The following is a 12,078-nucleotide window of genomic DNA, read 5'->3' on the forward strand; positions in this document are numbered from 1 at the left end:
GTCCAGCTGTCATTAATTTTAACATGCTACTGGCTGCGGGGCTGGACGCTGCCTCTGTGAGTCCTGGGGGCCAAAAATGTTGCAATTTGATTCACAAAGGGCAAAATGCCTGTGTGCAAGTGACCTCAGACAATGGCTGCTTTCTGAAGAAAATAACAGCAAGATATTGCATACTTTTTGCTTCAATGCTTTCTCAACCTTTTTCCTGTCAAGGCACCCTTTAAAATTATGGCGATTTGAGGCACTCCATTCTAAAATGTAAAAATTATTCTAATAGTTTTACATAATGCAGCAACTTCAGTACACGTAGGACACCCAACGTTAGAGATGATTTATTCTTCCAGAACAAATACACTTTTGCAAACTGATACTGACTAGTATTCCAATGTTTCTCTTCTCTCTCAGTTTTTCTGTATCACTCACCTAATGTGACCCCAAAGCTGATGGAGAGAGGCAAGGGAGGTTCAAACAAGGATGATATGCAGGTGACTGACATCCTCCTTATCAACAGATGATGTCATTAGTCATTAGGATGCCAGTAGCTAGAAGGTTGTAATGGTGTACAAAAAAAACTTGTGACTTTGTGTAACTAAAAGGCAGACTTCATCCACCCGCTGGCTTGTACACAATTTTGGGGCAATTTTTAGGCATTTTGCCAAGGCATCCATGAAGAAACCTCATGGCACCCCAGGGTGCCTGGGCACCCTGGTTGAAAAAGGCTTGTATAGATAAACATCACACCCTGATATGTGCAGTCATCTTTGGTACGCTCAACCCAAGTCTATCTAGATTGTAACAAAAACATTAGGATTTTATCATGTATGTAATCCTGTTGTTATTGTTTACTAAGCAAATGAGGTGATGAATCAGTATTATAGTGAAGGAGGAGAGTGGGGTTGAGGCAGGACTTTAACCATGTGTTGCTTAGAAGAGATACGAGGACAAAAAAGGCTTTGCAGCAGCCAGCTTTATAGAAACTAGGAAACAACATAGAAAATAATGCATGTATTGTATGCATTTTGCCTGAAAGCACAAATCCAGGCAAACCACTAAATACACAGATAAAACATATATGGGAGCTGCTTGTTTCTACCCATCCAGTTCTGAAATTTAACACAGCTCTGGCCCACATCACAGGGAACCTGATCTTTCACTTTTGCTGTTTCATTTTCACTTACAGGTCCTATCATCTACCCAACCCTGTGGCTGGGCAGTGAAAGGTAAAGCAGCACACTGATATGCTCATCTCAAAGGTAAAGCAGCACACTGATATGCTCATCTCCTTGTCATCTTAGTTTCTCCTCCTTTTAGAACGCCTTACACCTGATTGGCTCCTTGTACTGCTTCTTCTTCCCGTCTCTGAGCTCTGCTGTACAGAATGTGCAGTAGACTGCAAGATGCTAATGCCAAATGAAATTCAGGCGCTTACACTGTTTACATTTAAACCCCAACTCCAGGATATTGGCAACTCCCTCACTCATCTTATCCAAATGCCCATTTTACTTACCTGAAGCCACAGTCACATGATAATCCTCTCTACTTCCTGGGGTATTTTTTCAGGGGTCCACATCACTGCCTGCACGATATGGCCTATTGGTGGAGGCAACACTTCCAGTGGCATGGTCCTCTCTCATAGGCTCCAGAGTCAGGAGTCTGGAGAATTCACAAAGGTGGTAAGGGGATGGGTGCCTAAAGCCTCATACACACGATTGGACTTCAAACAAGCTTTTCCGTGGATTTCTGTCCAAAGGGCATTGGCTGTGAACTTGGTATGCATACACACGGCAGGACTTTTTCAGCCAACTATCACCAAATCACATGGTTTTTCATCTCTTTACCGCCACCCTTTGGTCAACTTCTGTATTGTTGCCTGACCTTTTGCATTGGTTCTGAGCATGCGTGTTTGTACTTTGGAGTAAAGTCTGATGGACTTGTGTACACACGATAGGATTTTGCACCATAGGACTTTTGTTGACGGAAAGTTTGTCTGTTTGCACAGCGAAAATTTGTCCGGTGAAAAACGAAAAAGTTTGTCTGATGGAGCGTACACTTGGTCGGATTTTTCCTTAAAACAGGTCATTTGCATGTTTGTTGTCAAAAAGTCAGATCGTGTGTATGGGCCTTTTGAGGATAAGGAGTAGAGAAACATGTCTGGTCTCCAGGTTGGGAATTTAGCTTGGCTCATAGTGGAAAGGGTGACTTTGATCCATTGCACTGCTGTAGGGCTTAGAAAGAGGAGTTTGGAACCAAGACTGAAGAGTAAGGTCACTGATGCACAATGCACTATTTAAATTTTGGATATGCTTGGAGCTGGGATTTAAAAAAAGATATTTAATGGTGTAATAATGATTACAAAGCTGCAGGAATATGCGTCTTTTGTATTTGACTGGGCTTCAGCTTCAAATTTTGCTCTAAAGTTTTAAAGTAAAATATGGATTAGCTGGGTTACTAGGTGAGCCTTTGCAAAACGAAGGGCTTGTAATGATATTTGCCGTGGGGCCCAGTCATTTGATGTGATTCTCTTCACTCAGCCTCCCACAACTGTTGACATTATTTCCTGATTATTCTGCATTTTTTAATAAGATGTATTATATTCCTTTGATGGAATGTAAACATAGTCTGATAGCCAGTTTTACGCATTCTGATGTTATCTGTTCCCCTTTGTAGTGTTTTAAATTACAGTAAACACTGATTAAAGTAAATATTGCATTATGCAACAAATTTATTTATTACACCCCATGGCTGTGTATTCACAAGAAGGTTCATGAAGCTGCACAGCTGCAGCAGACCACTCACATTCCTTTAAAAAATGTCATCCAAATGTCCATTTCATTAACCCTTAAAGTGACAATAAACTCTGGTTTTAAAAAAAAATTCTATTGGAGTGTTCTTCAAGAGGAGCTTCAATCTCCCCCTAAACAAATACTGTAGCCACTGACTTTTACTAAAAGGACACTTACCTGTCCAGGGATCCCACGCCATTCCCACCCAGGCCAGTTTTTACCCCCACCCTCAGATTTCCGCTTGTTTACTAAGATAAAGCAGCTGTGATGCCTGTGACGCCTAAGAGCTGACTTCCCAATGCACATGCACGAGCCACGCTGCACTTTGTGAATGGTCCTGCAGCCTTCCAGGAGCAATTTTTTTTTCTAGTATGCACTATAGGATAACAGACCTGGGGCACCTTTGGGCACTCCAAAGAGAATGATAATGCAGCGTGCATAGTGCCCCCTCAACCTCCTGTCAGGCCCTGTTCCAAGCCACATTCCTGTCTGAATATTGTGTCCGGGTTTCAGGGAGGCTGAAACCCAGACACATCATTCAAAACCCTAACTGTAGTAGATGTGTATGGATTATTTGTGAAGAATAAGGTTATTTCTTAGTGTCAGTTTAATATTTTGGATTATTACACAAAAACACATACAGTCATGGCCGAAATTGTTGGCACCCCAGAAATTTTTCCAGAAAATCAAGTATTTCTCACAGAAAAGTATTGCAGTAACACATGTTTTGCTATACACATGTTTATTCCCTTTGTGTGTATTGGAACAAAACAAAAAAAGGGAGGAAAAAAAGCAAATTGGACCTAATGTCACACAAGATTCCAAAAATGGGCTGGTCAAAATTCTTGGCACCCTTTCGAAATTGTGGATAAATAAGATTGTTTCAAGCATGTGATGCTCCTTTAAACTCACCTGGGGCAAGTAACAGGTGTGAGCAATATAAAAATCACACCTGAAAGCAGATAAAAAGGAGGGAAGTTCACTTAGTCTTTGCATTGTGTGTGCCACACTAAGCATGAACAACAGAAAGAGGAGAAGAGAACTATCTGAGGACTTGAGAACCAAAATTGTGGAAAAATATCAATCTCAAGGTTACAAGTCCATCTCCAGAGATCTAGATTTGCCTTTGTCCACAGTGTGCAACATTATCAAGAAGTTTGCAACCCATGGCACTGTAGCTAATCTCTCTGGGCGTGGACAGAAGAGAAAAATTGATGAAAGGTTGCAACGCAGGATAGTCCGGATGGTGGATAAGCAGCCCCAAAAAAGTTCCAAAGAAATTCAAGCTGTCCTGCAGGCTCAGGGAGCATCAGTGTCAGCGCGAACTATCATTATACATTTAAATAAAATGAAACGCTATGGCAGGAGACCCAGGGGGACCCCACTGCTGACACAGAGACATAAAAAAGCAAGACTACAGTTTGCCAAAATGTACTTGAGTAAGCCAAAACCCTTCTGGGAAAACGTCTTGTGGACAGATGAGACTAAGATAGAGCTTTTTGGTAAAGCACATCATTCTACTGTTTACTGAAAATGGAATGAGGCCTACAAAGAAAAGAACACAGTACCTACAGCGAAATATGGTGGAGGTTCAATGATGTTTTGGGGTTGTTTTGCTGCCTCTGGCACTGGGTGCCTTAAATGTGTGCAAGGCATTGTGAAATCTGAGGATTACTACAGGATTTTGGGTCGCACTGTAGAGCCCAGTGTCAGAAAGCTGGGTTTGCGTCCGAGATCTTGGGTGACCAGCAATGAGTCCAGATCTAAATCCCATTGAACACCTGTGGAGAGATCTTAAAATTGCTGATGAGAAAAGGCGCCCTTACAATAAGAGAGACGTGGAGCAGTTTGCAAAGGAAGAGTGATCCAAAATTCCAGGTGAGAGGTATAAGAAGCTTATTGATGGTTATAAGAAGTAACTGATTTCAGTTATTTTTTCCAAAGGGTGTGCAACCAAATATTAAGTTAAGGGTGCCAAGAATTTTGACCAGCCCATTTTAGGAGTTTTGTGTGATATTATGTCCAATTTGCTTTTTTTGTTTTGTTCCAATACACACAAAGGGAATAAACATGTTGTATAGCAAAACGTGTTACTGCAATACTTTTCTGTAAGAAATACTTGATTTTCTGGGAAAATTTCTGGGGTGCCAACAATTTCGGCCATGACTGTATACTTGTGTGTTTACATGTGTGTTTCTTAGGATACCATCAATGTTGTAATTGGAATCAATATTCACTGCACTCAAAGCTAATATTTGGGTAGATGTGAGACTGAAATACACATGGGGTTCCTTTATTTTATGGAGGATCAAGTTGCACGATCTCTACACGTGAATCTGTATGCTGGACTTATCTGTCTATTTAATATATTAAAATTCTGATATACAGTATAAAGTGGAAAGTTCTGCTGTCACAAACTGCTAGCAGACAGGCTCTTTACTACAGAAGAGGCATGCAAAGTCTCTTCTCAAATAAAAAAACACCTACCTGTCTTCTTGCAGTGTTCTTCAGCATGTAAACTGACCTGCACATGCACAGCTCAGCTTACATCACTGGAACGCTCCCTGTGTGCTGGGGTGAATGACGTCATCCCACATCGGCCAAAAAAGAGGGGCGAGGACCAGCATTCAGAAGGAGATGCAGGTGCTGGTGAGGCACGGGACAGGGACCATTGAAAGAAAGGTAAGTTAGGCCCCTTTTAGTTCTACTTTAACTGCTTCCCGACCAGCCGCCATCATTATACTGCGGCAAGGTGGCTCGTTCCCGCAAATCACCGTAACTGTTTGTTGGCGCTGGAACTCGTCGTTGTGGGCACCCACACCATCGGAGGCATGCACGCGCTCCAATTGGCCAGCGGGGGAGCCAGTCAGCGGGGCCGCCAGTCACCCACGATCGTTCCCCGCAGTGACAGAATGGGGATCTGCCTTTGTAGACAAGGCAGATCTCCGTTCTAACAGGGGAGATCACACAGATCCTGTCTTTCTACTATGCAGTGACACAGTAGTCCCCCATACAGTTAGAACACACAGTGAGAAAATATTTAACCCCTTGATCGCCCCTGATGTTAACCCCTTCCCTGCCAGTGTCATTTGTACAATAACAGTGTATATTTTTAGCACTGATTACTGTAATAATGTCACTGGTTCCCAAAAAAGTGTAAAAAAATGTCAGATAGGTGTCAGATCTGTCCGCCGCAATGTCGTAGTCCCGCTAAAAGTCACTAATCGCTGCCATTACTAGTAAAAATAAAAATGCCATAAATCTATCCCCTATTTTGTAGACGCGATAACTTTTGTGCAAACCGATCAATATAAACTTATTGCAATTTTGTTTACCAAAACTATGTAGCAGAATACATATAAACTGATGAATAAATTTGTTTTTTAACATTTTTTTTTTAATTTTTTTTTGGAAATGTTTTATAGCAGAAAGTAAAAATTTTTTTTTTTTTTTTTTAAATTATGGTCTTTTTTGTTTATAGCGCAAAAATTAAAAACACAGAGGTGATCAAATACCACCAAAAGAAACCTCTATTTGTGGGGAAAAAAAAAAACATAAATTTTGTTTGGGTACAACATCGCACGACCGCGCAATTGTCAGTTAAATCGATGCAGTGCCGTATCGCAAAAAATGGCCTGGTCAGGAAGTGGGTATCCCCTCACAACTTTGATGCCTTTCTTTTTTTTTCAACTTTAAATTGTTATTAAGTTCTCAGTTGACATTTTCCAACATTGTTAACACAGAAAATTAAAATGTTGGATTTCCCCTTCCTCTTTGACTCAGTGATAATGGTCACCAAGACAAACAGAAGGTGGAAACACAGACAGCAATAAAAACCTGACAGGTGGTCTAATGCTTCTCCAGTCTATCCAAAATAAAATATTATTTAAATTTACCAACGAATTGATGTACAAAACAATTGTAATGCTTGTAATCATGACCACTTTAATGGGTCCATATTAATGGGCTTTGGGCTTTTGTCAGTTTGTCATTCGTTTGTAAATTCTGGGATCATTAATTAACTTGAAGTACATCTTCTGATCTGCAGTTGACCTACTTCAAGTGGGTTTTGCATCTCTATAGACTTCTATGGGAATGCAAAACCCACCGGAGGTGAACAAAAGCCTATCAATCAAAGGCCCTAAAGGAAACTTGGACTTAGAGGAATCCAGTAGCTATCATTGACGACCACCTTCTAAAGTTACTGGTTGCTTGGCCATCTCTGGCTTCAATACTGTGAGTTAATGACCAAAATGAGCAGCAGGTTAAAAAGTCAGAGTGAAGGTAAAACTCCTAATCTCACTATTTGTTCCTGGTCACTATGGGGTTGATTTACTAAAACTGGAGAGTGCAAAATCTGGTGCAACCCTGCATGGTAGCCAATTAACTTCTAACTTCAGCTTGTTGAATTAAGCTTTGACAAAAAAACAACAATCAAGCAGATTGCTTTCTATGCAGAGCTGCACTCGATTTTGCACTCTCCAGTTTTAGTAAATCAACCCCAAAATGTCAAGCAGAGTGAATCTTTGCTATTTGCAAATTTTACTAGGATCGTCAGTTTTAATGCCAACCATGGCACTAACTGCCTGAAGTTTGCATGTTCTCCCTGTGCCTGTGTGGGTTTCCTCCAGGTACTCTAGTATTCTCGCACACTCCAAAGACATGCTGGTAGGTTAATTGGCTCTTGTCTAAATTGGCCCTAGTATGTGTATGTATGAATGTGAGTTAGGGACCTTAGATTGTAAGCTCCTTGAGGGCAGGGACTGTGCGAATGTACAATTATTATGTGAAGCGCTGCATAAATTGACTGCGCTATATAAGTATCTGTAATAAATAAAAAAATACAAAAATTATTTTGTGCTGTCTTCTAATTTTAGCACATATAGAAATTGCACAGTTACCATTGTATGTTTTATTCACAGTGTCTATACAGCAAGAACTAATTGATGCTTTGATATGACTTCAGTAAGGTGAAACCTCATTGTTTTATGTATATAAAGCCTCAGAATTTTTAATTTGATAAAGAGATAAGACTCATAAAAAGTGCACATATGCTAATCAGCAGCAACCTAAATATTATAGTATTGTGTTTTTCAATGTTATCCTGTTTTATTCCACAGAGGATTTCACTCCAGTTCAGTACAAACCTCCACAGCGTACAAAATATGAGAAAAAGCTTCCACCTTACAATGGCTTTGGTTCAGAAGAAGATTCACTTTGCTCCTGTTTGGGTCTGTTGCCAAAACCACCCCAAAGGGATTTCAAGAAATTCATGGAAAAAGACAGGTATCTTTATTGTGTACCAAGGGAAATGAACTTTTCAGTATCAAATAGGTTTGATCATATAATTATAGCATTTTGACTTTTCCAATGAATGTGGTACTCTTTCAGAATCAAAAACCAATAACTATATTCTTGCAATTATCAAACAGATAAAACAAAATGCTTTCAATGATATATTTACTAGACTAATAAGGGCCACATAAGAGAAGCTTATTGTTAGGGTTTATGTACACCTTAAAGTGATTGTATATTACAATACATACTTATCTGCTCTGTGCAATGGTTTTGCACAGAACAGCCCTGATCAGACTCTTCTCGGGTCCCCCCCCCCCACCACTCCTGGCTCCTCAGCTATGCCTGCTATGGGGGCACTTGTGTGTGCTCGCTCCCGAGCCACGCTCTGTGTGTCCATAAGACACACAGAGTGTGGCTTGGCCCCGTCCCCGTTCCCTCCTCACTGGCTGTGTTTGACAACAGCGGGAGCCAATGGCTCCTGCTGCTATCTCTGAGCGAATGAGGAGTGAGAGAGCAGAGAGAGCCTCTGCTCTTATGAACATTGTTGGCTTGAGATTGGGCTTGGGTAAATATGGGGGGAGCTGCATGCAGAAGGTTTTTTTACCCCAATGCAAAGATTGCATTAAGGTAAAAAAAACTTCTGCCTTTACAATCACTTTAATATACTGTTGTTTTACAATCAATAATTTGTACCTTCATTGGGGGTACACTAGGAAACGTCTTAACTAGAAAACACAGGTAGTCTGCTTGTAAATACAAAGTCACTGGGAGATCTGGCACTAGGAAAACTAGCTGTTGCACAGATAATGTCCAAGAGAATAAGCCAACTAAATATAAAGGAAGATGGGGTGGTTAGCCTTGGCATATAGCTGATTGAATCAACAGCAGGTGGTTAACCAGTCTTGAACACAAGTCTTGGGGGATTAATAGGTAACAGCAAAACCTTGCAAGCTAAAGCCACAGAACTACATGTATCAGCTTGCCTGCTGGCCTTTGGGAATAGAGGAGACAGATCAGCAGCAAAGCTGCAGATCTGTAACAGAACGTTGTGGAGATGGCGCACTATATATGTTACTATGCAGCCTGAAATTTCCTATCCTTGGCCATGGCATGTTACACAGTCTTCCATTACCCATACCATTTTGTGAGTCAATTTTTTTCACAATTTTTTTTGTTAACTGTCACCAGTGCACTACAGTGTCACCATATGACTGGTGTCCCGGTGATCAGGGACACTAACTGGTGACAGTATGTTAAGAAAAAAAAATTGATTGCTCTTACAATGATAATCACTGTAACAGCAATGTGTTGAACTAGCATGAATGGGTTACATTCATAACAGCTGTGATTAGTGATCTGTGATTGGCTGCAGCTAATCACATGCTGTTATTGGCCCGGGTACCATGTGATAGCTGTGGGCCAATCACTGTATTACGGTATAGGAAGAATAGCTGTTATGTATGACATTCATTCATAACAGTTTTGTTGACATTGTAATCATGTAATCGCATAACGTTCACATGATCCCCAGGCTGCTCAAAGCTGGCAGGTACCGGGAGCCGCAGTCCTCTGTGTCCAGTGGACACAGCAGTCACAGAAGTGGTGCGCTGCGTGCCCCAGCCTGCCCATGCTGCTCACCCGCCCACACTCAGTAAATGTACTGTAGGCGGTCGTCAAGTGGTAACTGTGAATATTGAATATTTTCATGGACTATTTGTCCCAAAATTTCTATTTTCAATATTGTAACAGAAGAACTGTTAATATGGCGACCTTCCAAATATAATTCAATATTGCAGTCAAATCTAATATGCTCATGTGCTGGCCAGTGGAGAATTTCATAAGTTTTGCACCACTCTAGAAGAAAATCTAGTTCAGAGTGTGTGTGTGTTTTTCCCATAGTCTGTAAATTCTTGTTATCTTCTAATTGCTCTCTTTTCTAGGAATGGCCTGGAAAGCAATATTCTTAGATTTGTTGCAAAACTTGTTACTGAAAACCCCATAGATTTGGAAAGAAAGTTCATCATCTCCTATTTCTTAAGTGATGACACCATAGCTGTATTCGAACCACCACAGCGAAATTCAGGTGCCGAACAAATATATAATGCTTTAATAAGTACAAATAACTGTGGTTTGATGTTGGTTCTATTTGACTACAGGTAAATTTATTCATGTTGTCTATCCACAAAGGGGCGGAAGATGACCCATGATCTTCAGAGCTATTGTACTTTTTTTATCACTTAATCTCTTTTTATCACTTACATTATACATACTAGCTTGCTACTCTGGGGGTTATTTACGAAAGGCAAATCCACTTTGCACTACAAGTGCAAACTACAAGTGCAAAGTGCGCTTGAAATTGCACTGAAACTGCACTTGGAAGTGCAGTCGCTGTAAATCTGAGGGGTAGATCTGAATTGAGGGGAAGCTCTGCTGATTTTATTATCCAATCATGTGCAAGCTAAAATGCTGTTTTTATCTTCCTTGCATGCCCCCCCTCGGATCTACAGTGACTGCACTTCCAAGTGCACTTTCGGTGAAATTTCAAGTGAACTTTGCACTTGTAGTTTGCACTTGTAGTGCAAAGTGGATTTGCCTTTCGTAAATAACCCCCTATGCATCCTATCCCTTTTGGTGCCCGGTTGTAAGCGCCTAAAAATAACAAAGTACTGTAGAGTTGATTTACTAAAACTGGAGAGTGTAAAATTGGGTGCAGCTGTGTATGGTAGCATCTAAATTTAGCTTGTTTAATTAAGCTTTGACAAAAACAAAACAAAACAGTTTTTATGCAGAACTGCTCCAGATTTTCCACTTTCCAGTTTTCGTAAATCAACTCCTGTGTGATGATGGGCACGGCATTTTCTGCAGGCAGTGGCGTCGCTAGGGGGTGGCTTTTGGGGCTATAGCCCCGAATCTGAGGCCCATAGCCCTGAGTCTCTGCAGGGGTCCCCAAGGGGAGGGGAGGATCTCTGGGGACCCTGATGTAAGTGGGGGGCTCTCTGGGGACCCTGATGCAGGGGGGAGGCTCTCTGGGGACCCTGATTTAAGGGAGAGGCTCTCTGGGGACCCTGATTTAAGGAAGAGGCTCTCTGGGGACCCTGATTTAAGGGGGAGGCTCTCTGGGAACCCTGATGCAAGTTGGAGGCTCTCTGGAGATCCTAATGTAAGGGGGCTCTCTGGGGACCCTGATGTGAGGGGGGGGGGCTCTCTGGAGATATATACACACACACGTATATTATATACATGTGAATGCCCGCCCAAGGGTATGACGTTCTTTACTACGTTGCTATGGGCTCTAGCCCCAGATCTTTTGTAGACCTAGCAACACCCCTGTCTGCAGGTAAATAGGAGTTGCTTTATAACTGGTTGAATTTCTGACTGCTATGATATCAGTCACTGCTAATTGGTCGGTTCATATATCTAAAAAAAATACAAGCCTTGCCTAATTACAGTTTATATAAATGTTATAAGTGCCTGTAATGGGGATATAACTATTTGCTTAGTTATTTTATGTCAGTCGTCTCATACTATGGATTTATTTATTCAGGAATTCTAGGTGGCAAATTTTTGGAAAGATGTCGTATTAAGAAACCAGGACAGGAATTATTCAAGAGTGAGATGTCCGAATACTTCAATGCTGCAAATCTGTTCGTTGGAGCCAGGGTTAATTTTAATGGACACAAGTTTATCTTGGTTGATGCAGATGAATATGTGTTCGACTATATGGAGAAGCATGTGCACGAGGTATGGTATATGGATAGATAATTTCATTTTGTAGAGTATAACATTGTGCTTATTGTTATATAGATTTTAGATCTACAGGAAGTGCCCAAAAAAGACCTTCTTGGCAGCATCACCGGGTATTATTTTAAGGTTTAAAGCCCAATTGTTTCGTTTTACATTTGGATACATTAGGGAAGGATTAAAACCTCTCAGGTTGTTTTTTAAATCTATATACTACTATAGGGAATTCTCAAATTTCCTGTCTTGGAGACCCAAC

The 12,078-nt window shown here is 41.0% G+C and overlaps 1 protein-coding gene across 1 annotated transcript in view; it reads left to right on the forward strand.

The window, feature by feature from the left end:
* EFHC2 (EF-hand domain containing 2) overlaps window positions 1-12,078 on the forward strand; it is a 134,899-nt gene that overhangs the window by 45,679 nt on the left and 77,142 nt on the right. The window contains exons 8-10 of the mRNA XM_073616275.1: window positions 7,904-8,069; window positions 10,022-10,164; window positions 11,626-11,822. Of these exons, the coding sequence (XP_073472376.1) occupies window positions 7,904-8,069; window positions 10,022-10,164; window positions 11,626-11,822 (506 nt within the window). The remainder of the gene's footprint in view (window positions 1-7,903; window positions 8,070-10,021; window positions 10,165-11,625; window positions 11,823-12,078) is intronic.

Source organism: Aquarana catesbeiana, linkage group LG02, assembly GCF_042186555.1.
Source record: "Aquarana catesbeiana isolate 2022-GZ linkage group LG02, ASM4218655v1, whole genome shotgun sequence".
Classification (NCBI taxonomy): Eukaryota; Metazoa; Chordata; class Amphibia; order Anura; family Ranidae; genus Aquarana; species Aquarana catesbeiana.